Source organism: Stegastes partitus, unplaced genomic scaffold, assembly GCF_000690725.1.
Source record: "Stegastes partitus isolate 25-593 unplaced genomic scaffold, Stegastes_partitus-1.0.2 Scaffold876, whole genome shotgun sequence".
Lineage (NCBI taxonomy): Eukaryota > Metazoa > Chordata > Actinopteri > Pomacentridae > Stegastes > Stegastes partitus.
The window spans coordinates 256,858-284,162 of NW_007578607.1; the positions used below are offsets into that span (position 1 = coordinate 256,858).

General features: G+C 42.2%; 3 protein-coding genes across 7 annotated transcripts in view; 2 read left to right on the forward strand and 1 right to left on the reverse strand.

Annotated features, from left to right (window-relative positions):
- cep170aa (centrosomal protein 170Aa) overlaps positions 1-21,370 on the forward strand; it is a 43,410-nt gene extending 22,040 nt beyond the window's left edge. Inside the window, exons 9-23 of one of the 4 annotated variants that reach the window (XM_008293347.1) lie at positions 2,209-2,388; positions 2,848-3,153; positions 8,999-9,361; positions 9,623-9,912; positions 11,857-11,949; positions 12,789-12,906; positions 13,090-14,655; positions 14,878-14,928; positions 16,003-16,276; positions 16,854-17,064; positions 17,477-17,644; positions 17,743-17,831; positions 17,952-18,045; positions 18,141-18,192; positions 19,057-21,370. In XM_008293347.1, coding sequence (XP_008291569.1) covers positions 2,209-2,388; positions 2,848-3,153; positions 8,999-9,361; positions 9,623-9,912; positions 11,857-11,949; positions 12,789-12,906; positions 13,090-14,655; positions 14,878-14,928; positions 16,003-16,276; positions 16,854-17,064; positions 17,477-17,644; positions 17,743-17,831; positions 17,952-18,045; positions 18,141-18,192; positions 19,057-19,388 — 4,187 coding nt within the window. In that variant the 3' untranslated portion in view covers positions 19,389-21,370. Of the gene's footprint in view, positions 1-2,208; positions 2,389-2,847; positions 3,154-8,998; positions 9,362-9,622; positions 9,913-11,856; positions 11,950-12,788; positions 12,907-13,089; positions 14,656-14,877; positions 14,929-16,002; positions 16,277-16,832; positions 17,065-17,476; positions 17,645-17,742; positions 17,832-17,951; positions 18,046-18,140; positions 18,193-19,056 lie in introns of all 4 variants that reach the window. The other 3 variants (XM_008293348.1, XM_008293349.1, XM_008293350.1) reach the window with 3 other exon arrangements.
- lyrm7 (LYR motif containing 7) lies at positions 1,813-27,305 on the forward strand. 2 transcript variants are annotated; one of them, XM_008293344.1, is made up of 7 exons: positions 1,813-1,817; positions 5,453-5,461; positions 24,920-24,951; positions 25,163-25,235; positions 25,348-25,418; positions 25,983-26,064; positions 26,216-27,305. In XM_008293344.1, the coding sequence occupies exons 3-7, from the start codon at positions 24,934-24,936 to the stop codon at positions 26,284-26,286; spliced, it is 315 nt and encodes a 104-aa protein (XP_008291566.1). In that variant the 5' UTR covers positions 1,813-1,817; positions 5,453-5,461; positions 24,920-24,933; the 3' UTR covers positions 26,287-27,305. The 2 variants fall into 2 exon arrangements, with proteins under 2 accessions (XP_008291566.1, XP_008291567.1); XM_008293345.1 differs by lacking the exons at positions 1,813-1,817; positions 5,453-5,461 and having other exon boundaries at positions 24,934-24,951; positions 25,192-25,235.
- Positions 22,671-24,809, reverse strand: hint1 (histidine triad nucleotide binding protein 1). The gene is made up of 3 exons (XM_008293346.1): positions 24,658-24,809; positions 23,154-23,258; positions 22,671-23,002 (listed from the first exon to the last, which is right to left on the reverse strand). Exons 1-3 carry the CDS (start codon positions 24,766-24,768, stop codon positions 22,838-22,840), a joined length of 381 nt encoding a protein of 126 aa, XP_008291568.1. The 5' UTR covers positions 24,769-24,809; the 3' UTR covers positions 22,671-22,837.

Genomic DNA, 27,305 nt, shown 5'->3' on the forward strand with positions numbered 1-27,305 from the left:
TTGTCACTCAAGCCGATTGGGTTACTCCGTCGCACCAGCTCCCCCTTTTCCTCCCAACACACACACTCACACACACTCAGCGTCCAAACAGAGCACTCTCTCCCGCTACGCCGCAGCAATCATTAGCTAATTCTCTCGTAAGTATTGCTCTCAAATCCGTGTACTTTGGCTAATGGAGCTGGTAAAGGGCTTTTAATTTGAGTTAACGGCTTGTTAGCCTGGCATCCTCTTGCCTCGCACTTTGCTTTGTTACCAGCGGCTACTTTAAGAACTGTTTGGTCAGTTAACTCTCTTGAGCTCTCAAAGTGTTTAAATCTGAAATGAGAAGTCACTGCATGTTCGGTTGTTTTAAATCACACCTTGTAGCAGATGGTGTTTCATCATAATGTCAGTTTTCAACTTTGCATGTAGTGGAGTCTAATAGAAAAATGTTGGTTTTGCAAGTTTATGATATGCCAACATAAAAATCCTGCAGCACATTCAGCTCTAGTTTGAACTAAATGCCACTAATCTAATTCATGAAACTCTGCTTTGCAGAAATAACTACTGATGGTTGTTCCCAGATCAACCATGTGACTAATGGTGACTCTTCTGTGAGATAGAGGAAGTTTACTCAGTTTATCGTAATTTCAGAGAAGGATCTAATGGTCATACTTTAGTTTTTCTTTCTTTTTAGTCAATTTTAGAACTTTAAAAGCTCCCTGAGTTCACATAGAGAACGGACAGAAATTTGAGCATTGTAGTAACACTGTTTTATCAAAGCTATAACCTCTATTTTGTCTTGTTTGTGGGGTATTACTTTCTCAGTCAGGTCATTGGATCTTAAGGATCATTGAAAGATTTCGATGTCAAGTACCTCATATTTGCTCTGTGTTTAAATCCATGTTGTAAATCCTCCCCAAATTGCAGAACAGCTTATGCTGGCAACCACTGATCATTTTAAAGAGGCAGATGAAGGCGGTGAAGTGTAGTGGAAAATTAAGCTTTTAATTCAGAGATTTTGTTTTTGGGAAGATCCTGCTTTGTCTCCTAAATCCTGAGGCGGCACAGTGTTATTTTATAAATGTATTACTTGTGAAAAAAAATCCCTAAAGTTGTATTTTTTTTTTTAAACTTGTGATTACATTCTGCAAAGACAGTTTCTGTTTCTTGTTTCTTTTGCTCGATTGCCATATGTTACTACATTTGCTCCCGAACATGAAGCAGATGGCCCCTCTAATTCCTGAAAGTATCATTTATCATATTTAGATCCCACAGAGGCTCTGTTTGTTAATTTGAACAGAGGAGAAAATAAGTGCTCCATATTGCCAATGCCCCAAACCAGGTTTTAAAGGGCTGCACCAGCACTTTTTGTCATGAGTGACAGAGAGTGGATGGAAAAACAGACAGAATGTATATGTACATCCTCAAAGCATACACGCAAATTGAATTGGTTCATATGGGGTCTGGCGTGACCTTTCACTTTTATTGCTTTCACTTTCATTATTTTTGACAGTGAGTCCCAGTATTTATTTGTGATGCTGCAGAATTGGGATTTTATGTTATTAAACTAATAAATGTCTTTACTACCTCAAGATGTAGACAGAAGCTGTGACAGACTGTAACTGCATCGACTCCTGTTCTATATCAGTAAAGATGAACTGAACAAATCATTCTTAAGACTACTTAGAAGACTGCAACTGGTGATTATTTTCATTGTTGATTAACATCTTGATTATGTTCTTGAGTAATCATTTAGTTGTTGATCTATAAACTGTCAGAAAACGGCAAAACATGTCGATTAGTATTTTCCAAAGCCCAAAGTGTCAGCCTCAGCTGTCCTGATTTGTCCATGAGCCAAAGTTGTTTGACTTTATTGTCATAGAGGAATAAAAAATCAGTAAAAATAAAAATAAAAACAGGAAATATTTAAAGACAAATTAGATTTTTTTTCTTAAAAATTACTCAAAGCTATTAGACGATTATCAGAAAGAGATGGCAAGTAGTTTTATACTTAACAACTAATCAATTAATTTTTGCAGGCCTACTCTACACCTCATATTTACTTTTTAGTGGAATTTCTACTTTTGTTTAGTTATACTCTTCATACAGAAATTATTTTGTGTGACCTACTTCAACTTAAAACACTTCAAGGTTTCTTTGAGCTTGCAATCATCAAAATTTACATAATTAACCGTGGCAATGTCTTTTCACATTTTCCAAACTCAGAGAGCAAAGAGGCACGTCGAGGGGAGAAAGCGAAAGAAGACGGCCTTCATGCATCCGCTGGCCAGGATTCTAGTTACTTTGAGATTCCTACCAAGGAGGGTCACATGGCCAATAACGGCATCCACGAGATTCCAACCAAGGACACAGAGGGTTCAGCCGCTCACAGTCACATCGCTACAGGTGAAGTCAAGTATATGTATTTTAATTTGTTGTAAATGAACGTACATGTGTTCCATTTGTATATTTATTGGGAATGGAAAGTTATGGGGTCCAGTTATTTCAGCTCTTTGCAGTTCATAATATAAGCGGGGGTAGTAAATCATTACAGCATCAATTTGTGACATTGCTAGTGGACTGTATTTACTTTGCAACTTTTGAGTGCCATCAAATTGGCCTTTGTGAAAAGTCTTTTATGGCAACAAGAAACAAGGCCACTATTTGTCTTGTGCAAACAGAGGTTGATTCTCCAACAGAAGTCATCAGCTGATTGGTTATATTTGCATAAATATTCATGTAGTATATATTTTTGTAAATTGATTATAGCAAGCAATTGCATGTACACATACATTTTTTCCTTAGCTAGCAACCCTATATTTAGTACTGACTGACAGTGATAAAACTGCAATGTCTGCTCCACAGCTCAAGGTCACGCCTCCTTCACCATAGAGTTTGACAACACTTCTCCAGGGAAAGTCACCATTAAAGACCATGTGTCAAAGTTCACACCCGACCACCACAGATCTCGCTCCAAGAAGAGCGGGGCAGGAAGCGGCGGCACGGGAGGGAGGGACTTGAGCACGTTGCAAGCCGCCATGATGGCGTCTGAGAGCAAGGTGGCTGATTGGCTGGCCCAAAATGACCCGACTCTGGTGCGCAGCGAGTCGACAGAGGACGACAGCAAGAGCATCAAGAGCGACGTCCCGGTCCATCTCAAAAGACTGAAAGGTGGACGCTGTTTTCTCTTTACATTTCTATGTCTGTGTTGTTTGTTTTACCGGAATGGTTCCTTTTTTCTTGATTATTTTCTCCTTAAAGGATGCTTTTTATCCTTCTGCTATAATATTCTATTTCGAGATAGTTTGGATTTTTTGAGATATAGTTATTAGACTAGAGTAATAGTTCTACTACCAGCTCTTATATTATAATACATTACAAACTGGCTGCGCTTGTACAACAAATTTTGTGCACTTCTGCCATTATCGCATTAGAAAAACTAATTGAAAACAGCAGAATTTAAAAAAACAGAAACATTTGGATGCTCACTTGAAGTGGTTTTTGAGTTTTTTTAAAAGGAGTTAACATGCATTGTAGGAGATGGAAACACTGTTTCTTAACAAATTCTGACAGCGAATGTTTAACTCACATGACTGATCAGCTGTTTCCACTTCTTTTGCTGTGGTCGCCTGCAGACAGCATGAAACATGGCTGAGAAAAGCTGACATGGAAGAATAGTTATAACGTGCCAATTTGAAAACAATTGCTGAAGCCTGTTTCTGTATGTCTCTCATAGATAGCCAAAGTTTTTTCTTTTGGCTTCTTGGTGGTCTGATTATTAGAGCCATGTGTAACATAGAGTACACCACCACTTTGTGACGACACTACACAGCCTCGTTTATTGACTGCAAAACAGAAACAAGCCGAACTTGCTTTTTTTATGATTATTGTTTTTGCAACATTTCAAAAGTATGCTTGGCAATTCTATTGAGCAGCTACTATCTCAGTTTTTCATTTCTCTCTTTATTTTCTGTGAGCGCTGGGCTGATTCTTTGCTTGGACCAGAGGTTGCTGGCTGTGGGAACCACGGAGGGATATTAGCAACTGGAAGAAAGAAATATTTAAACCCCTGTCTATTCTGCTACTGTTCTGACAGCCAATGACAAGGCTTAGCATATCAGCATAGTACGACCCCCCTTGAATTTCACTTCTTCACCATTTACAGAAATATTTCCCAGTGACGACACCATACCTTATACATCATGGCAGTTAGCTTGCCTACAAGGGCTTTACAAGTGGCTTTTGGTTTGATTTCTTCTGTTGTATTGCCAATGTAGACATCTACAGTAAATTTTTCCCTGTTTACCTCTCTGCGCTAGTTGCTATGTATCCTTAGGGTAATGTTCGGGAATGCTATGACTGTAAATTTCATGCTTCTCTGCATGTCTTTGTTCTGATTACCTGCAAGCAGCCAACTGCTAAGTAGGCTTGTGCTGCCAGGGGGGTTTTGTGGGAATGGATCTGACAAAGCAAGGCTATGTACGGCCTTGTGATGCCGGTAAAGAGAGTTTAGTTTTGATGCTATGCAGGACTCCTGTACACTACATGCTGGTCGTGAGTCAATTAAATGGAGGCCAATTTATGATGTTGTTGACATGTTGGGGCGGGGACCAGAAGACAGGAGCTGATGAAAATGGAAATCTGTGAGGTAGAAGGGGAAGGCAGGGCAGCTAATTCATTAGATGGAGTTAGTACAACATGCATGTCAACTGGTTGACAGAATGGCTCACCTAATGGATGATTACGTGACTGATTGACTGGCTGACGTCTGGAGTGCTGGACACTGCGGTCTTTCAAACTAGAGACGGACTGAAGAGCAAGGCTGTGCTTGTGACATGAGTTAAAGGAAACCAAGAATAACTTAAGGGAATAAAAGGGGTCAAAGAAAGGGTGGAGTAAGGCGGGAGAGGACACAGAGGGGTAGCTGGACAGCTGGAAGGCAAGCTGTCTTTTAAAGCTGGCTGTGGACGCATGATGTGTGAAAACAGGTACGTTGAGGAGATGGATGAGAGGGTATGGAAGCTGGCAAAACTTCACTGTAGCGCTGACAGCAGTGTTTGCAGCAATAGCAGAAAAGGTGACAGGACAAAGGGAGGCAATGAGGAGAGAGAGTGAGAGAGGCTTGTTGTCTGGACTGCAGTAAAAGCAGAGAGGGAGGTGGCGAAGGAAGCAGTTTTTGGTAGATAGTTGTTATAGTAACAGAAATGCAAATGATGGCAAGGAGAGAGAGAATTCCGACGTGCATTTACAAAGAGCCGAAACTAGCCGTGAACATCTGTCTGTGTGTTTGAAGGCTGCAGGAGCATGTGTGAGAATAGCTTTTCAGTGCTGGTTCAGGGCGTGTGTGAAGCATGTGCTGCTCACTTGCTGGTTTGTGTGGCTGAAATTCGCCGTGTCTGTGTCTGCTGCATGTGCGCGCTGGAAACATGCTCGGCACTGATCTGCAGACAAGCAGTGCAGCATGTGTGAGCGGAGGCAAGTGAAATGTGCTAAGGGTGTGTCATAGAGGTGCTCGGCAGAGAGAGCGGCAGAGGTTGAACGAGCAAATTGAGAGGAGGCGACTGAGCTAAAGCTTTTGATTTGCAAGCATCAAGGTGAGTCTGTCTCTTCTTGCTGTAAGGAGTCGTGCACATGATACATCTTTATGCTGTCATTTATTTTGAATATGAGCTGCCATGTGAGCATCGCTGCAACATCTGAACAGTCTTGCGTTTTTTTGCAAGATGTGATTCTTATCAGTGTCAGCCTGACAATGTGTGATCTGAAGTGCTGTTTAGATGGCAAGGATAATGTAGTGACTTTGATGAGTTCTTCAAAATTGGCATTAATTTGCAGTCGTAGTAAAAGCTTTGCAGATATACATGGGTGGGAATTCTGTTGTGTGTCTTTTGCTGTATTGTAAGCTCACAATACAGTTCTTTGTAGGTTTGTGGTTGCATGTTTGCTGGTCTTTCTGTGCAAATGTGCACGCATGTAAAGTAAGTGCATCCTTGTGCCGGGTGCTCAGTTGTGTATGTGTGCACGTGTGCGTAGCCAGCGGCAGAGGCAGAGGCCAGCTCCACTGTGAGTCATGGTGGGGCGAGCGGGACGGAGCACTGGACTCTCACAGACACCTCTGTTCTCCTCTGGCCCTGCCAAGGGCTTCTTTGTCTGGGTCTCACAGCATGAAAGACCTGCCTCTCTCTGTCTGCTTATCTGCTGATCTGCTCAAGCTACTGTAATGTGCCGCTGCTTTCTTCTTTCATTCCCTTTATGCTTTCTTTTCTTTCTTTTTTAATGAAATGTATGCTTTATTAAATGTTGAACAGTGATGAAAGACAGGAAAGTTGGAGGAGGTGGATGGTGGAATGTGACAAATGAGCCGCAGACTCAGAAGTATGCCCGAGGCAATGGAGCCAATGTGATACCCCAACGTAGAGACAGTACTTAAAGGGGTACTTCAGCAATTTAATATTTTACTCCAATAAATGTAGAAGACTTCTGAGACAGTAGCATAGGCTGTGATATATTAATCTGGGACCCCCTTATGTTAGACAGTCTTTCTGTTATAAATACTTTTAAACTGTGAAATCAGGGTTATTTTCTCAGACTTAATAAAGCTGAAGGCTGCAGGAGCGTGTGTGAGAATTGCTTAACACAGCCACGGAAGACATTATACAACTGATTTTACAGGCTGAGTGGCACTACCAAGTAAACTGATCCTCATGAGTGTAGAGCTCCTTTAAATACGCAGACTCAGTGTGTGATATTGATATTGTGATAGACTGATATGCTCTCTTTGTCTGAATTGGGCTAGTGTCACACCTTGACAGTTCCTGTCATCATTTTCCCTATTTCTACTGTAATGCTCATAGCTTGACTATCAGTGCAGATTATAGTAAAGATAAATCTAGAAAGACAAAAGTAAAATTTTAGCAGAGCATCAGACTTATCCTGGGTCACGGTATGTGGATAGTTCCCCAGCCAAACTACTGTTCTCCACTCAGTCATAGGCCTCCAGCAAGTATGAAGTTTTTGTTAACAAATGATTGTCACATACAAAAAACTATTTATTGTCATTTTTTGTTCTGTTTTTTGTCTCTTGCAAATCTAACAAATTGCTTCCTCAAAGTTATTAGGCCCTCCCTTATCATCACAATCCAAATTAGTTTTATTGGAAAGTGAGAAGTTTTATTGGTGATTTGGTACGTTACAATAAACGCTGACAAGTAGAGAATTTTTAATGAGGGGATTTAAAGATTTAAAAAAAAAAAAACAAGTGTTGCAAATCAATAAGTGTTCCAAGACAAAGAAGGAGGAAAATAAGGAGCAAGTGTTACCGTGTTGGCTTGAATCCAAAATGACCCCTCAGCAGTGCTGTGGTGTTCGGCTTTGCAACTAAATCCATGGTGTTAGTGTCAGCAGATGCTTAAAGAAATGCAGTTGGTCAAATATTAAGATAAGCACATCAAGATAAAAGGTGCTGTTACACTATAGCTGCAGAGGAGGGTGCAACCAGTGGAAAACAGTGCAGGAATAGTGATTGAAATATGGCATTTCTGTGAGTGTCATCCTGCTGTTTTTATTCAGATGAATGGAAACTATTTGCAATGATTTCACGAAAATGATCGCAGTCAGCTCAAATAGTTGCTATGAGGCAGTTGTGAAATAGTTGTGACAGTCCTACTCAGCCATGGAAGCACTTTGTCCTCCTTTCTCATGGACGACTGTCCACTAGTATTGCTCAAGCACTGTGGCTTTAGTGAAACACCAACACTTGGCTAACAGGAACATTACGACATACAGACATTATTGATAAGTTAACTCCTGCTATCTAGGATGTTAAGCAGTTGACAGATGTGGAATGTAGATTGTAGAGCAGTGCTATAATGTAGACCAGTGAGAAAGTATCAGAAAAAATATACCCCAGTGCTCTGGTTTACACAAATGATTGTGAAGTGGAAATATTTTCTAATGGTCTCTTCCACCAACTGTCAAAGGCTGACAGTTAGCTAGTTAACTGCTTGGCTGTGTGAGTGACTGTCAACTCTAATTGCAGTATACTATATCCTGAGCCCTCTCCAGTCTCTGTTTCTTCTCTTTCCTCCCATTTAATCCAGTTTCTTCCCTTTCCCATCCTCCCTCCTCTTTCCCCCCCACATCCCCCAACCTCCTTCTCTTGTTCAGCCTCCCTTTTCTTTCCCTTTTCTCCTTTCACCTCCCCTTCTTCTCCATCCCTAAAACCTCCCCCCCTCTCCTCCACACACACACACACACACACACACACACACACACTCTCACATCCAGCCCTGCTTCTCCCTCACATGTTTTCCTCCTACCCTCCCCCTCGCCTCTCTCGCTGCCACTGAAGTAGGCAGGGTCAGTAGTCGTGTGGGTGGCATGTCTGGATTAGCGTGGCACACTGTCTGCCATCGTACAATACTGAGAGGACATGCTGATTCAACCCAGACTGATCAGAATGTAGGAACTGCTGTCATGTGGTAGGTAAAGCCAGCATTGTGAAGTTAGGGTCTGCTTAGCTGAAAGTTCCTGGTTGATTTCAGGTTATATTGGTTAGCAAATCAATCGCGGTTTTCCATAATGAATGTGCTTTCAGGTGGATGTGGTTCTGTGCTGAGGGCTATGTTTGTTTTCTTCATGTATGTGGTTGCTTAATAGACTTCTTCACATTGTTTTACTGCACAGTGCTGCTGAATTGCATCTCCATAGATATGCATCAGTTGTTGTCTGTTGCTATGAAACAGTTGTGTACATATGTTCTGACATGGCTTTAGCAAGCTAATCTACCATTCTGCAGGTCATTAGTAACTGTAGGTTACAAATCCAAATATTAGTCAATTTAAATACCTAAATTGTTTGACTTAGTGAATCCTGTTCCAGGTGGGCAAACATTTGATTATAAATTCTAAGTGTCAGATGTATTTATGCAGTGTGATGTGGAGTATATTATATTGTTATTGTTTAAATTTGAGCACAGTCGTGACCCTGTCGTGTTTCCTTTTTTGTGTCCCAATAGGCAGCAAACATGAGGACGGCACCCAGAGTGACTCAGAGAACGGGCTGGGTTTGCGTTTCGCCAACCGTCGCCATGCCCTCGAGGAACGCCTGAAAGCAGCGCACAGCCACGTGGGAGGCGGAGCGGGAGGAGCAGGAGGGGGCAACGTAACGGTGAGCGGGAGCAAAACAACTGGCACCCGGACGGCCTTCATGATCGAGTTCTACGACGAAGAAAACCCTCGCAAGCGCAGATCGTATTCGTTTTCCCAAACTGCACCCCTGCTGGGGGGAGTAGCTGGCGGGGAGGGACTGTGCCCTCAGCCTCCCTCTCACCCCAAAGTGTTTAGCATTTCCACCTCTGCCTCCACGGCCTCAGACTCAGGTAATAAAACCGTGATTTAATGTCTACTCTTTCTATGAGCAGCTTTGTGTGCATTTCCGAAAGTAAATGTTCAGTTTGGAATTATGCCCTTTGAAAATAATAGGATATGCTGAGTTAAGTTATTTAAGTAAAAGAATTCCTCAAAGGCACCATTCTCAAGAAAAATGCAGTGACTTCTGTAGCACAATCCTCTGAAAGCATGGTGTGTGTGTGTCTGTGTTCTTATAACAGCTGTATTTCTGCACTGTGTGTACTTACCAGGTAAAGTCCCAGCTCCAATACCAGCTACAGTGACTGCAGGTGCCCCTACAGCTGCCCGCGTGCTCCTCAAGCAGAGGTCAGAGGACCCGAGTATAGGTCGGAGCTCAGCCAGTACTGGTCTGGCGACGGGTAGCCCCACCAGCCCCAGTGAGGACACCTCGGTCCTGGGCAGAGGAGGGGGTACAGCTGGAGGAGAGGGAGAGGACGACCACAGTGACAAGGGGACCTACACTATTGAACTGGAGAACAGAAACCCAGAGGAAGAGGAGGCCCGGCGCATGATAGACAAGGTGAGAAGATAGACATATATGCATCATGTGGGAACGTTTCTGTCTTTTTACCTCAGCTTTCACAATACTTGACTACAGTTTTTCATTTCAGTGATATGAGATGCATTTGGGAACCTACTAAAAGATTTTCTTATACATTAGTCTTTGCTGTTTAGAAATATAAACAACTGAGAAACAGCGAGAGATCGTTTTTCATTTTGTGATTCAGAGGACACTTAATTGTGAATTCATGCCAGAAGCATCACAATTTGTGATTAAAACAGCAGTTTGCTGACCTTTCTAAACTCTGCTCTGCATAGTAAAGCATTGTCTTTGAATCTTTAAAATTCCCAGTGGATGTAAAAAGCCCAAAACACTTTACTGCTTTTATTTAACAGTTCCTGATAATTAGGCACAGATATAGTCGGTTATCATCCTAAAAACCACAAACACAGAGAATTTTTCTTTTTCTATTTTGTAACTTAATAACCAACATAAATCAAATCATTTGGAATCTTGGGTCCAGAGCAGTGCTGTGAAGGCGTTACAAAAATACATTTGAGTAATTTACAAGTTTAATTGGGGGTTGCTCTGTTAACTCCAGTCACCCCAGCAGTCATGTGAAAGCAACAAAAGTGTCTCCTAGTGCTTTCTTTGCCAAACTGTGAGCAGAAAACCAGCTGGTAGAATGACAGGAGCATCATTTAAAGTTACGCTGCAGTAACTCTAAAGAGACAAATCGGTCCGAACACAAACAGACCAGAGCAAGGTTAATAGTCTCTTTATTACCTGCTTCGTCGGCAGTTTTAGGGTTAGCGAGTCTTTTGAGACCGCTTGGTGTTGTTGCCGCTGAAACAAAGCTATCATCTCTCCGTTGCCGTGCTTGACCACCACTCATCTGCTCCGTCCCTTTGGTAAACCTAATGCTTCTGTAATAGCCTGGAGAGACTTACTCCATCAAGCACTGTCCTGTTTTATTAAACAATACTCCAGGGATGCTGAAAAACCACCATCAATTTTCTGCCGCAGCTCCTGTCTTGTGGCGTTGTGCTCTTTCATGGTCACCGAAAACACATCTGATGGGAGGGGGTAGGGAGCAATACACTTAGAAAGAGAGTTCAGTTTTAGATTCAGGGCAGAATTATAGGCTCAGGCTAAAAATAATAGAAAAGCCAATAATTCTTTTGACCATTATCTCAAGTAAGTACTCAAAGTCCTTTCAGGAGAGTTTATGGGGCTTTTTAATTGACACCTACCAGATTCAGAAGTTAGCATTGGCAGCATTTAAACATATTTTTAGGAAGTGAAGTCGTTGCCATTGAGTTACTCCAAATCAAACAGACATAATTTAAACTTTGCTAAATGACATGTTATAGAGTCTCTTTAAGTGTTGTATGCAGGTGTTGTGTTTGAAGGAGCAGTGATATAATTAGCGGGATGTATTTCGAGTCAGTGTTAGTCTGAGTGCATTACATTCAAAAGTGGAAGTGTTGTTATGCTAATTCCTGTAATTAGCTGACACCCTAATTGGCACACTGCTCACAGTCTGTCAGCTCTCGCTCTCTCTTCCTTTTGTAAGTAGTGTGTCTGTGTATATGTGTGTGTGTGAGTGTGTGTGTGTGGTTTCTGGTTGTTGCCATGGTACTCAACTAACTAGTGCAGATCAATGCTTTAATTCAACAGCATCCTCTTGTGTCTGTTCACTTCACTTTTGTTCTTCAAGAGAACTGCAGAATAATATACCTTTATGCATTATATCATAAGAGTGTTTCGTTTTCAATATAGAGTGCAGTGGTACTCATGTTTATATTGCATACAGAACAAAGACTAAGTAGGTGATCAATACACACAAAATGTACTTAATTGCACAAGATTTGCATGAATTATACTTGAGTAAAATGTCTATCTTTTGCCACAGTATCAGGGTTTGTTCACTCCTGTTTTTTTTTTTTTACATACTTGTAGGTGTTCGGTGTGCAGCAGAACACGGACTCCTCTATTCTGTCAGACCTGAAAGGAGAAGGAAAAGGAAAGGAGCCAGGAGAAACCGGGAAAGAGGTAGAAAATTGCAGTGTACCAGCTTTTTTGTCTGCCAATTGTTGCACCTTGTTTTGTTCCCGTCTCTTCTTTTTCTGGTCATCCCGCCCTGTATTTGTGTCTTTCTTTGCCTCTCATTTGCTCATATGTTCACATAAACACGAGCATATATGTGATGTATCGATGTTGCTCAAGGTGGTGTATTCTTCACTAATTTCATTTTGATTCAGAAAATCCCATTGTAAAAAATAAACCCCAGTGTTTCATTAGACTTCTCAGCCCAGTGTAGTAAACCAGAAGTAGATTCATGGCTGAGTTTCATAATGTGAGTCACCGTCACTCCCGCGGCTCGACCACTTCACTCCCTTTGCCTGTTCATGGGAGTAGGCAAGTCCTCCCAGAGAATGACCTAGATCATGCTAAGATGAGGAGAGACACGCTCGGCCCTCCAGGCAATTTCACAAGAGAGATGAGCAGGGTGTATGAACACTGACAGCCTTTCTGTCTGTTCTATCTGTATTTTTGAGATTCAGATATATGTCTGTTTCTAGTTTAAACAATAAGAAAATGTTCAGCTTTTCTTGAAACGTTTTCTTGAGGACATGATGGTGTGGAACAGCTTTATTTTTGTTGTCATGTATGATACAAATACAGGGGATTTTCATCATATCATCCTTTTTACCCTCACAAACCAACATAATGTCTGTGATCATGGAATATAAATACTTGAGTGGCTTTTGGATAAGGAAATTCGTGCTCTGTATATTTATATTTTGTGCTGCCCTGAACTGCACTTTCTTACCGTTTTCTCAACCTTGTTTCCTTCTCTGCTGTTGCCCTCCACTCTTGTGTCATCTCAGGCTCTTCCTGGTGACTCGAGCTGGGTGTCTCAGTGGGCCAGTCTAGCTGCCAATCACACCAGGACAGATCCAGAGGGTTCGGGAGCAGAGACAGCCGCCTTCCTGGTCAAAGAGAGAGGTACATAGTTACTTGAATCTCAGAGAACAATAAGACTTGAGTATTTTAAATACATTTCTCCTTTTAAAAGCCCTACAATGTTGACGAATGTACAATACAATTTACAATGTCCTTTTAATGTATGTAAAAAAACAAACAATGTATTTGGTCACATGTTAATTTAGTTTGTCCTATGTTCTGTAGGTGCTGATGCCTTCGAGTCTGGTGCATCCCTCAGCAGAGGTGAATCCTCCTCCAGTCTGACCGACCGTAAACGCAGGACCCTCCCCCAGCTTCCTGTGGATGACCCCCGGGCTAAATCCACGACTAAAGCTCTGAGGTCTGAGATAGGGGAGAAACAGGACACTGAACCCCAGGAGAAAGAGAACAAGGGAGACGGGGAGTCCCCAACTCCCATGGAGGGCGCTGAGATGACCAGTAAACGGAAACAAAGCTCCACATCCTCCCCGTCCAAGGCTCCTCTCCGGACGGCTAGCAGCTCTGAGAGGAGGAAAAGGTCAGAGGAGAGAAAAGGAGGAGTCGCAGGAGAAGGAGGAGAGAAGTCTGGGAAGCCTCTAGTCCGCCAGGGCAGCTTCACTATTGAGAAACCAAGCGCGAATGTCCCTGCAGAGCTCATCCCACGCATCAACAGAGGTGGCAGTGGGCGCGAACGCAGTGACTCTGTGGGTAGCATGGATACTGCTACACTGCTGAAGGACACTGAAGCTGTTATGGCATTCCTAGAGGCCAAACTAAGAGATGAAAACAAACTAGACCAGAAAGGTAGTAAAACTGGCATCACCACTCAGGGTTCAAGTTCTGGCTTCCCCCCTCGGACTGACTCCATCTCTCCTGAGTCAGATGTGGACACAGCCAGCACAGCTAGTCATGCTGCTGGAGAAGCAGAGAAGAAAGCAGCTGGTGGCGTCCAAAAACGGCGTTCTCTCAGCAGCATGCACCGGGAGAAGAGCAATATGAGCACAGCCTCTAAGACCAGCGTCACAAACGCCAGCGCTCGAGAACGTTTGGAGAGGAAGACTAAAAGCAGAACAACTGAAGCAACGAGTCGGACTGAAGCACGTCGCTCTGTTCAGCCGTCCTCCGGCTCCTCCAGAGCTCGCCAGCCTTCTTTGGATCTCACTGATGATGACCAGACATCCTCCTTCCCCATCTCTGACATCCTCTCCTCAGACCAGGAGACCTACTCTGGACCTCTGGGACACGGGCGTGGTTTAGATGACGTCCTCCAGTCCAAACTCGATAGCAGGTCTGGTAAGACTTCCAACAGCGGTTCCTCCAAAACCAGCCGCACTCTCCAGGCAGCCACAGCCTCATCCCTGAACAAGCAGGCCGCACTGCCTCAGCCACGGCCCACAAGAGCCTCCCTTCTCCGCCGTGCCCGACTCGGGGACACATCTGATACGGATCTAGCTGATGCAGACAGGGTTTCTGTGGCTTCTGAAGTGTCCACAACCAGCTCCACCTCGAAGCCGCCAAGTGGTCGGAAGGGAATGTCACGGCTGGACCTGCTGGCTCAGCCACGAAGGAACCGCATTGGCTCCATCTCAGCACGCAGTGACTCAGAGTGTACTGTGACTCGGAGCTCCACCTCTTCATCCCGCCTGTCCGCTGAGACCGCCCTGCGTCTTGGTTTGCGCTCGTCAACACCCACAGAGAACAGGCTGACGCCCAGGATGAGAGCCAACAGCGTGTCCAAACTGAATGAGGTCAAGACAAAGACCACTACATCCGGATACTGCTCGCCCACAGGTGAGTGCCTCAACTGCATGTCTGATCTCCAGTTCATTCAGATTTCTAGGAAACAAAGAAAAGGAAAAGGAAAATTGTTAGTTGAGGTTTTTAACTTTATTTCATTTTGACCTGAAACTTCTCCACCATTGCATATCTCATCATGTATCAGTGTGTAAACATTTGTCTGTAAACTTTTCCACTGTGTTGTGATGAACTTGTGCATTGGTTTTCATCGTCCAGAGAGCTCTCGGCCTGAGCCTGCAGAGGGTGATGCAGAGGAAGAGCTGATGGGTACTGTACCAGAACCATAGAGTCTAATCAGACTGCGTGTGTGCAGTGTGTGAATATGTGTCAGACCTGGGTCACAGCAATAGAAGCTAAACCAAACTCATAAAATGAGAAACAGGTTAATCAGGTTAGCAACACAGGAGAAAATTAGATATCCAGCACAGGTTAATAGAAAACAAACAAATTTTGAATCTTTCTTTTGTTAAGGACACTTTATAGCTTCTCAAATTTTGCAATGAAATTCCAGTTTTGTTTGGAATATTTTGTAAGATGTAGATTTAAATTGTAGTTTCTCATGTTAGTCCATTGCATTAAGAAATGTCAATGGGTAAAGCTGAGCTATGAGGACCCAGCTCTAGCATATTTTGCGTTATTAACTCTGTGTCTCCTCCCTTAAATCCATTAAGTAGCGCTGTGATGACGGCCCAAATGCTCTGCTCTCATTTCACTACTATCAAAACATGAGCAAATGCTTTTGAAGTAGTGCTCCACCTTGTGGAGATTTTATCTCTAGACGCTTCCCCCCCTGTCCCATTTTACCCTGAAGCGCCTTACAGAGCAAGGTGTTGTCTCATCATGGTGCAGCTACACTAATGCAGCTGCTGTGTGACCATTTTAAGCAGCATAACATACAGTGTAATGACTCTGTCAAGATTTGTGTACCTTGCTGGATGCTAATGTTGGCTGCCTCGATGGAGAGCTTAACAAAGAAGAAGAGTTTCTTTTTGCTGCTGTTTCTGTTGTTTTTTTGTGTGGTTTTACTATCACCCAACATTCCTGCAGCTACCCATAATCAGCAACTAAAACCTGAAGTCCATACTAATAACCTTATATGCAAACAGAAAGAACCTCGTGTCATCTCTGATCTGTTGCCTGTAAATACAGATTTCTGTTTATCTGTTTGCAGCATTCTGATTTTGTAAGATCAAAACAGGATCAGTTCAGGGCTGCCTCAGTAACAAAGCCTCTCATGTTCCCAAGCTCATATATTAATTTCATGAATAAAATCTGTTGTAATAGGATAAAGTTCAGTAATATTGACTAAAAGATCGTGTTTTCCTTCCGTTACCACCGCAGTGTCCAGCAGCAGCAGGTGGAGACGTCTGCCGCCAGAGTATGGCTCCACCTCAGAGGAAGAGTTCGGCTCCAACCGCAATTCTCCGAAGCACGGAGGACGCTCTCACATGCGTCCTCACCACCTCGTCCCACACCGCAACTCAAGACTCGGTGCCACCACGAGCCCAAGCCCCGGTGGGGTGACGGGTCCGGGTGGCGTGGTTATGAAACACCGCATGAAAGAGCAAGAGGAGTACATCAGGGACTGGACAGCTCACAGCGAGGAGATAGCCAGGTATTGATCTGCACAGATCTGAACAACATCTGTTAAATAATATTAGAATTTATTCTTTCATTAACCTCCTGAACCCAAAGCAGTTTGTGGGTGTTTGTTTTTTTCCCTGTGGGCTCATTTTCACTGCAACTGAGCCAATCTTGGCTTCTTGTTTGTGCTCAGGAGTGGAAATTCTTTAGTTTCTTACAGAATCTGGTTAAATTATTGAATGGGACATATAAAATAAAGTGATTTTGATTAAATATTATGATTTTACGGCAAGATATCATTAGTTTCCCAGACAAAACCAAAAGTGACACATCCTTAGTTCAAGTTGAAAATCTGTAGAATCTTTGTTTTTGCAGTTTCTGGCTATAATTAACTCTGTAATTATGAAGTTCTTTTTTAAAAGAGAACATGCCTTACAAACTTGCTGATTGGTTTTTGGATTCAGAGGATTAATCTGTGTAATGTTTCAATGTGATGCTCTTTAATAATAGCTCATTTTGATGTATATGCATGTGTTCATGTAGATGTCTGTCCTGAGTCCTAAAGCACCCTGTCTGATGGTTAACAGGTTATTCCCCTGTGTGCGCAGGATCAGCCAGGACTTGGCTAAGGACTTGGCCATCTTGGCCCGTGAAATCCACGACGTAGCCGGTGAGATCGACTCGGTCAGCTCGTCCGGCACCGCACCCAGCACCACCGTCAGCACCGCAGCCACCACCCCGGGATCGGCCATCGACACCCGGGAAGAGGTAGGCCCTGCACGCCCCTCGCAGCTGGACATACAGGAGAGCATGAAAAAGGTGCCCGATTTTCTTCTTCTATTATTGCCTTACTGCGCTTCCATCGCACCTTTGCCATTCCTCCTGGGTTGCTTCAATAAAAATGGTTGCCTCTCTGCTGCTTCGTAGCTTTCATCTGCTGTGAGAGGTATTCATTTACTACACTCTCATCTGCCGCACTTTTATTCCTTTTATTTGCCCATTCTGATTTTTGCCATCAGAGTATTTACTGATTTTACTACTACAGGATTCAAATCTGCCATTCTTTGACAGAGCTATTAATTCTTTCATTTCTTACAAATTCTCACATCTTTACTAAACTCTGGTAACTAAAGCTGAAATAACACTGGCAAGAAAGTTTAGAATTTTACTTCTGTCTTCTCTTTTCTTAAATTATTACAATCCTTTCACATTCCTCCCCGTCTCCGTCCAGTTGGTGGATCGGGTGTTTGACGAGAGCCTCAACTTCAGGAAGATCCCACCTGTGATTTCCACCAATAAGGCGCCAGAGATCAACGGCAAGCCGGTGGAGCTCCGCCCTCGTGCTCCCGACACTCTGGAGCCCCGAGCTCTGAGGAGACGCACCTGGAACCGAGAAGACGTAAGAGGCAAACCCAGAGCGCATGACATCAAATGGACATGAACACAAAAGTTGACATTTGTCTTAACTGATTTGTTTTCCTGTGTGTGTGTGTTCAGGCGGTGTTGGACAGTCTGCTGCTCAATTCAGTTTCTCAGCTGTCCACCAAGATCCGACACTCTGTGGACAAGACAGCAGGGAAAATCAGGTGATTGTACTTTGTAATACTGTAATGTTCCAGCAGTGTGTAACAGTGTAATTGTGTTGCTTTGTGCAGACAAATCAATCTTGAATACAAATGTGTCCTCTGTGTGCTGCTCTTCTCCAGGATTTTGTTTAAGGACAAAGACAGAAACTGGGATGAAATTGAGAATAAACTGAGATCAGAGAGTGACATACCGCTCCTCAAAACCTCCAACAAGGTACAGAACCCGTCTGCACTAATAATATTTGATTAAAAGAATATTTAAGTATCATTGGGAGCTAATAGTTTTGTTATTTTCCTTCCTCTCTGCAGGAAATCTCCTCAATCCTGCTCGAACTGAAGAGAGTCGAGAAGCAGCTTCAAGGTAAACAGTCGTTGGTGTTTTGATGCAGCATCGATTTATTTGTCTTCTTGCATTTGATAGTTGAGGAGTGAATCAATAGTTGAGGGAAAGCAACAAAAATAGGCAAAAACTCAGAGTGCAGCTCAGCGATTTTTTTATATATAAATCTCTTTAATCCACAATATGTGACTTTCATTGATATGTGGGATGCTGAGGTGTGACTGATTGGGCTTCAAATCTAAAGTATTTCTCTCTAAGAAAATATTGACAAACAGTGAAATTCATTTTATCTACTCCCATCTGGTGACAATCTGTTTTAAAAAAAAATCTTGTCAACATCTCTATATGGTGTATTTTATATGCTAGAAGACATCATGAGTGAAATGAGCAGCTGACAACAAAGCAGTTTTTCCTTAAAACTTAAAAGTCTTAGAAACATAGATTCAGACTTCCAGGGTTTCATACACAACAAACCTAAGGAACCAGTTCTGCGAGCTTTTGGCATGGGGCTTTCTGTATTCTTCTTCTTCTTCAGAATGAGCTTGAACATGTATGGGTAAATTATTCCAATATTGCAATTAACCATTGTGTAGCACATAGTAGATTTACAGTGTTTGAGCAGATTTGTAGGTAGAAAGCAAAACATGCTGTTACATTTAAACCATTTTAGGATCAGAAGAGGTTATATTGATGGAAAATACTTCTAAAAAGTGGAACTTTCATCCACAAAGATAAATTTTTAGGGATTTACATCAACTTCAGCAGTGCTTCAGTATTACTAGGTACAAGTGGCCTTCATAAAGCCAATGTTTATAGCAGTAAACATGCATCAGATTTTACACAAAGCCTTCCACATGTGGATTTGTTACCTTCTTCCTTTCTCAGTGATCAACGTGATGGTAGACCCAGACGGGACCCTCGACGCCTTGGCCAGCCTCGGCCTCACCAGCCCTACGACCCCCAGCAAGCCCGACGTCGCCAAAACAACCTCCCCCTCCGCCACCAGCCCTGGGTCGGCGCCCCCAGCCAAAGAATCGCTGCCGGAGATCCTTCCTGGGCCTGGAGGCTCAGCAGCCCCCGCCAGGGTCCAGACTTCCTCTGCCAGCACGGAGGAGAACGCACGAGACACCAGCGTGGGTTTGGGGTTACCGGGGGTCGGAGGACGGCCCTTCAACCGCATGCGGCCGAGCGGAGAGGAGGCCATCGCACAGAAGTGAACAGGAAGCTTCCCCGAAGTTAAATTCATGTGAATAAACATGGATGGAAGTGCAAGTAGCCGGTGATCAGTGTTCACAACAGTGTAGAAACGAGTTTGGGGTTTTTTTTGGACAGAACAGCGGCCGTTCTGCTGATTATACCACTCTAGGATTATGGGTATAATATAAACATATTTAAGCAAAAGGCCGGAAATGAAGTGCTTCAACTGAACTATAGACTCTCTAACTGATGCATCATGGACATATCCTCCAACAGAAATTGACCCATGAATGATTTAAACAGACTGACAGTAACATTTCAACTTTAAACTGTTCATGCTAGCTGACGTCCTGGTGGGCTGAAGGCTGCCAGGCTGCTCTCTCAGTGGACAGATCTCTGTGGTTGTACCGTCTCCTCCACTCCTCTTGCCTTCTCCATGTGTCTGGACCCATCCTACACTAAGGACATGCCTTAAAACACATCCTCGATAGTAGCAGCGCAAACCTCCCCCCTCCTGTCCCCTCAACTTTGAAGACTTTCAACAGTACTTTCAGACGAACAGAATGCATTGTAAAATATGTTCTATTTACACTATAATGAAATACAACACACTGCAATAATTTATTAGCTCTAATTCAGTGTAAAGACTATTTCAGCAGCCTTAAGTAACCACCCAGACAAACCACACGGTCATAAATCCACACGCTTTGTTCCAGGAAGTGCAGATGTTTTATATATTTCAGAATTGTAACCGTCCATCGAACCATGTCAAGCTGATTTGTAGTGCCTCCCCATCTTCTGAGCCTCACCTGTTCCTCCTTCACCTTTCACGTTTTCGGTCATTCCTTCCCTCCTTTTTCTCTCCCAGTAGCTGGAAACACATCGTTAGCCACGGCAGTAGCATGTACAGGACAGAGCTGCAGGTTGGTGTCCATCTTACTAATACCGAATGGTGGTTTTTACTCGACAGTAACAGCCTTTGGGGAAACCAATGATAATATTCACTTACCAAAGTTTAACATGTTTCTTGATATAGTCATTTTCAAACAGTTAGAGCCATTTTGAAATTGTACAAACGCTGATGTTGCAGTTCATCTCAGTTCCTCTGCAGTTCATCTGTTTCTCTGAATGTCAGCACCCCATCTTTTTGTCAACAAATCAGAGATTCAAGAAGTGTCATAATTTTAAAGAATTGCTCTTTTAAATCATTTCTGATAGATGCTCTTTGGCCCAGCCGGTGAGAATCAGTGCCCTTAGCTTTTTGCTACAGTACGTCCACTCAAGTGTCCTATGATTTCCAATTGGCTTTTTTTTTTTCTTCCAGTCACAGGTGACTTCTTTTTTCAACGTGTCAAAAGTGTTTAAATACTTCAGAATTTGTAGATACTGGTATTGTACTTTTTAATGCTTTTGGATTTTATTTGTTGCCAACTAATGTGAGAAATGCTGAGCGGGAAAAAAGCTGCTAGGATTGGTTTGAATTCATGTGCTGTCAAAAAGGAAAAGGGCAACTCACTAGAAGGCCTTTTTGTGGTTCAAAATAAGTCGAACTGAAATGATTTTTAAAAATAAGCTCCTCCGTCTGGTTTATGAAAATTTGCTTGCAATGCGGCTTCATATCGGTGTACATAGAGAAGACGCGTTGTTTTTATTTCTACGACGAGAGGAGCACACGGAAACTGTGGAATTGCAGACAGTAAAATTAACCTCCTTCTCAGTGACATTGCTGCTTTTGTAGTTACTTAACGGGGAATAACCATTTTTCTGAATCTCTCTTCAGCGTATAGTCTGTGTTCTAGAGTAAGATGACTTAAAGGCAGTGTATTAGGACTTAGATACTCCTACCATAGTGAATTTAGGTACCAGAATACATGTTTCATTTCCTTCTCTCTATCCTGTACTGTACAACGTCTTTCAATGCCTCAAAGTGCCCATTTTAACGATAGCAGGGCATTGATTAAAAGAGGAAAAAAAAAAGGTGTAGTTGTCTAAAAAAAAAAAACAAGATTTCTCTTATTTTGCACATCGGATTGTGGTGTTTTTTTTCACACAGAAGTAGTAAAGAAGCAGTGAAAGGCTGCATCAAATGAGCGATATCACTTAGCTTGATATCAAGTGACTGCCTTGACTTCTCTGGAACTATTCTGTCTGTACAAACAAAGCCTCTAATTGTGTTTTTATTTTATTTTTTCTCCCGTGTTTTATCAGAAAAGAAAAAAAAAAAGAAAAAGAAATTAGGGGACTGTGAATGCTAGGTACATGTTTATTTTTTAAATTCTACATGTGTCATCTGATCAGTGTTCTTTGTATTTTTTTTCCTTGTTATTTTTGTAAAGAAAACCACCATTTTATTTATTTTTGTTTTTTTTGTTTTAATATTATGTGGATGTTTCATGCATTTTATATTTGTTCAACTATCTGCATTGGTTCTTACTGTTAATAAAACAGAGCCATTCACTTCTCTCTATTTTCATTTGATTGTGCACTAAAAAAAAAACACCGGTATAACAAAATACATCAACAAGAATCTACAGAATTTGCAAAGAAAATATCCAGCGTGAGGTTCTTCTTTAACACAAAACTGTATTCTCGTGTTGTAATTTTCATAGGATAGTTTTTTTTTTTAAACTAAAACACACAGGTAGATGAGGAGCCAGGAGTTATTCCTCCAAAACTGGATTTAAAAAGTGCTTTTTAAATCAAAGAGCTCTGTGGCTTCCGTCTCTATTCAGAGCTGAATTTCTGTCATTCTCCCTGAATAGAAGTGAACCTTTCTACTCTTGAGGCCATCGATCATGTCTCAACTGAAAATGCAAATGACTCAGCTACTCTTTTGTGATGCTTGAACTCTTGCTGAACATTTGCATGCTCAACAATCTTTTTGCAGAGAGAAGTGCCGACCCTTGACTTCACAAATGAGGTTATGGTTTCATTTGTGAGCATATTCAAACTACAGCATCAACTAAAGTCTGTGCTTTAAGTGATGACAGATCTAATGTTGTTTTACAGTAAGTGCCTGTATTATATCTAGACCAGCGCAGGATCGAGACATCCCAACGGCAGCAAGTCTCGTACGGCGGACAGACCCGTGAATTCAGATTCAGCGACAGAAATTCGATTCCTCCTCGCAGCAGGACCAGTGGGCCAGTTCCGTCTTTCAATTGTATGCTTTCGAAAGGCACCGAGAAGAAAAGAGCAGCAGAGCCTGAAATCCAAGTCCTGACGACAACCTGCTGCCTTTCTGTTTAAAAGAGAAAACGCATTCACCGGCCCGGTCTAAGGAATAAAGACAAACAAGAGTCTCCGTTGTTGTGAAGTGCATTTTATTACCACTGATGGATCTCCAGGGTTTTGTTCAACTTGTTTCCCAGGATGAACTCATTTAGTCCAAATTTAACAGTACTGTATTTCAGACGACAGCATTGAACATGTATGGCAGGGTGGTCTGTGCTAAGGGGGGGCGGGAAGGTTAGCCGGGGGGCCACCCCATGGTGCGTCCACCCAGGATGTGGATGTGGATGTGGTAGACCGACTGGCCTCCATCCGGCCCGTCATTGACGACGATCCTGTAGCCTTTGGACAGACCGGCGTCCTGAGCACACTTCTTTGCGACTATCATCATGTGGCCCAACAACTACAGAGACACAGTGAGGATTAATAAGAAGCTGAACACACACAAAACTCCTGCTTTAAAACAGTACTTAGATAAAGTGGCTGTAAATGGTTCCCTCTGGTGGTGACGGACAGAAAGCTGCTCGACAAATCAATAACACAACCACACTTACTGCGGCATCGCTGTCCTCGGCTTTTGACAGCTGAACAATTGGCTTTTTTGGGACGACTAGGATGTGAGTGGGAGCTTGAGGAGAGATATCAGGGAAGGCTACGCACTGAAATAGAAACAACAAACCAAGCAGAAGAATTAGTCTGAGCAGAAGCATCGTCATAGTATTACGAAACAAATGCAGACAGTGACTTCCACTTAAGTTATTTATTGGCTCGAGATGTTGTACACCTCATTTACTTCACATATACAGAGATAACGGCTACAGCATGATGACCTGAAGACTGCAAACACTTCACATGATGCCTGTTGTCAGTAGAGCTGCAATAATCAATTAATTGATGAGTTTGTCAGCTTGAAAATCTTGGATGTGTCTTTTAAAAACTGGATAAATACACACAAATAACTAAACTAGTCCCTTATTCGATTATTGTCAACTATTTTGAGTAATTGTTAAGACAAAACTACGCTAAATTCTCTAATTCTTGCTTTTTAAATGTGATTATTTTCAGAATTCTTTACTTGTTTATTTCAGTAACCTGAATATCGTTTATGTTGTGAACAAGCAAGACATTTGTGGACTTTATCTTAAAATCTAGGAAACGTTTATCAACATTTTTGCACCATTTTCTGACATTTTGTAGACCAAATAACTCAGCGATAAAGTTATCAGCAGATGAATCAACCATGAACATCATTTTTAGTTGCAGCCCTCATGGTCAGTATGAAATTGCTTCATTAAAAGCTGCTGTTGACTATTACTGACACCACACTGACCAACTGCATCTTTGTGTTGCATTCCAGGTATGATGCCACACTGTGTAATGCACATTTCACTCATTTAATCAAGACAATAGCTGCAGTTAATAGTTGGAAACGTAAAGTAGTTTCTAAATTTAGGCTTGCAGTAGCAGTTTTTTAAGTGTGTGAACGCAATGCAGTAAAGCCTGTTTGACATCTGAAGATGTTAACTGCAGGGTGTGTTTACCAGTTTGCCATCTGATTGCAACAAGCTCATATTTTTATTTGTCTTGGTGCAAAAACACACAAGAGATGAACACAATCTGTGCAGGTTGCATATTAAAAGGATGTGTTAGCTGCAGGCCATGCGGACCTTGTCCCATCCTCCCTGTGGAAATCCAACTGTCTACACGCCAAGTGGCAGCAAATGTGACAGAAGCTACGACTTAAAGATGCAGAACAGAAACTAAACGGTGCACAAGAGCCTGTCAAACTCTATTGGAAGTAGTTTTACTGCTTCTTCTGTCTCCGTGCATTATTTCTGCAGTTTGCATGTTTGCATTGCAGCATAAACTGGTTTCTTCTACTAGACAACCTCCACATAATTTACTTGTTTGAACATTTACGAAACTGTTTCTGCAAAGCTAGCTCCCAGCTAGCATTAGCTAAACGTCTGCCGCAGGGAGCCGCCTGCCCCGTTACCGCTGAGTACTGCGGCTTCTTGCGCCTAAATGTGCTCCTGAGCGTAAATATTGAATACTTACCAGGTCGTCTTCATAGAGAAAGTTGGCAGGGATCTCTTTGCGCACGATTTTGCCAAATATCGTGTCTCCGCCCGGCTTGGCTATCTGCGCTTTTTCCGTTTCATCAGCCATGTTGGCGCAGACGAACCGTGGATCCGTCAGCGCTGCTTTTGGGTTTGGAGAAGCAGCGCTGGACGCTCATTGGCCAGAGAAACGCGTCATTCCAAGGTCTGCGCTGATTGGTCACCGCTGCTTGATACGTCTCCTTACGTCGGAAGTGAAGCACAAGAAGTCAAGATGGGGACTCGTTTGAAGGTGAGGATTTGATCTGATCCTGATTTTTCTTATTAATATTATTAAAACAGTGATTCTTTTACGCTGTTTTACCCGATTTCCCCCTAGTTTAGAGGGTTTGCTTGTTGTATAAAGTGGAAAGAGAAAACTGGAAGATATTGCTAATATCGTAAACAGCTGCTTCAGTTCAGGTGCTGAAGTTACTGATCGCTGACTGTTTGTGTACATGCAGGTTCTAAGCACGTTTAAATCACTACACAGAACAAGGATGGCTGTGTTCAGAGATGATGACAGAGCACTGGCAGGTGAGTTATGTGGCTGGTTTGATGCTAAGATCTGGGACTATATCTTGCTTTGAAGGACGATGTTTACCATCCATGCTCTGCAGTCATCACATGCAACTTTTCTTCCACTTAGCTGCAAGATTAAAGATCAACGAGGAGTTCAAGAAAAACAAACATGAAACGTCAGAAGAAAATATTGAGAAGGTACAGTGTCCATTTCTCATCTGCACTGTTGATGCCATTTAATGCAAGCATAATCAATTAGACTGTAAATATTGTATCTCTGTTTTATCTCTATTTGGATAGACAGTTTGCTTAACAACAACAACAACAACAACAAATCTTTTGGTGTATTTTGTGTAAAATCTGTAAAAGAGAAATGCCCATTTAGATCTGTTATGTCAGCTTTGAAAAACCTCTTCAGTGTGATCAAATACTGTAGTTCAGCCACTTTTCAACCAACAGCAACATTGCAGAGTCATGTTAACATGCAAAATGTCAGGTGACCTGATAGCCAAGTGGTTAGATGGTACAGTGCACACCACACAGGCTACAATGCCCCCAGCAACTGAACTCCTAGCCAGTTGGACCTTTGCTGCACGTTATGTCCTTGTTCTTATCTAAATAAAAGCAAAATGACACAAATACAAAGAAATTGCTTTTGGACTAATGCTACATTTGAATAAGGATATTTAATATGTTTGTGCCCAGTTGTGTGTTTGTATCTCCAGTACATCCTGAAGCACTCATCACCTTCTCCTTTTACAGATGATCAAAATGGGTTCAGACGTGGAAATTGTTCTTCGAAACGCTGTCATGCAAATGGAACACGTCGGAGAAAAGAGGCTCTGTAAGATAACATTTTCCTCTCATGTCTTCTGCTAAATATTCTAGAAAGTGACATGTGCATACAGCAATGTCTCAGCAATCATAATTTCTCTTTGACACATTCTAATGACTTTTAAAACCACGTGTAAATTTTGTCTTTTTCTTTCTCGCAGTGCTTCGCCCCAGAGAAGACCTTCTACTAGACAACGTACCCTACTGTGACCAACCCCGGACAAAGTCATGACACACCATCTGATTACATCTTGTGCATCAGGAGACTCACTATCATCCATTCATATTCAAATGAGATTTAAATGATTTGTCAAAACAGCATTTCAGATTGTTCAGGATCACCTGAGGCTCCCACATGTTTCCATGTCTTGCCTCTGAGCTTGAGGCTGCTATGTTCATCTGTTTGAGGTACTGCAGTACTCTGGGAGGGGCTGGGGGATGACAGCAACCTCTGTTCCTCCACCGCCAGCTTCTTCCTGTAAGCACTGATCTCCATGTCCAGAGCTAACTTGACGTCTAGCAGGTTCTCATAGTCTTCCAGTTGACTGTACATTTGGCTCATCTTCAGCCATTACTGCTCCTTCTGACTGAGTTTCTGTTGCCAAACCTCCTGCTCCCTGTCTAGAGTTCTCTCCAGCTCCTGAAAGAGTAAATACCTGCTTTTGTTTCAGTGAAGATCTTTTATTGTTTATTCAGATTCAAGTAGTCTGTACTCTGGATGCAACAAGTTAATGCATTGTATTTTATCAAATGGAATTGTAAATGTTTTCTGTTTTCTGCAGCTTATGATTCAGTCAAACTAGGGGAAACATTATTTTGCCATTACTGGGGAAGAAAAAAAAGGTGTTCTGAGGTGTGTTCTCAGAGCGTCCCACATTTCATTTGAAATCACCAAAAACAATGCTTGATACAACCAACATAATGCTGAATAATTTTCCTCTTTAAGATCTAACAATATGGATGAATGCATATGCAGTCAAAAATATTTATCACATTTTACTGGACTGATTGTTTGTATTTGCCACTGAATGTGAAATGTGTCAGTAATAAAGTTGTGACTCTTTAATCGAGGTTTTCAGGACAATATGGTATATTATAAAAACAAGATATGTATCTTCAGACACGTGCAACAGATAATGACTACAGTGTAGTGACATGGACATTTATATTTCTCTTATTTTTTCCTCTTGTCTATATCAATGCATTTCCTGAATTTTGGATAAAGGAATAATTAAATGAGAAAATAAGGTT

Coding starts and splice junctions, on each gene's coding strand:
- lyrm7 (XM_008293344.1), top strand. Junction 25,236..25,347: donor TGATGACAGAGCACTGGCAG/GTGAGTTATGTG, acceptor TCTTCCACTTAG/CTGCAAGATTAAAGATCAAC. Junction 26,065..26,215: donor CGTCGGAGAAAAGAGGCTCT/GTAAGATAACAT, acceptor TCTTTCTCGCAG/TGCTTCGCCCCAGAGAAGAC.
- hint1 (XM_008293346.1), bottom strand. CDS start 24,768: ATGGCTGATGAAACGGAAAAAGCGCAGATAGCCAAGCCGGGCGGAGAC. Junction 23,259..24,657: donor TTCTCTATGAAGACGACCTG/GTAAGTATTCAA, acceptor TTTCTATTTCAG/TGCGTAGCCTTCCCTGATAT. Junction 23,003..23,153: donor CCGAGGACAGCGATGCCGCA/GTAAGTGTGGTT, acceptor GTGTCTCTGTAG/TTGTTGGGCCACATGATGAT.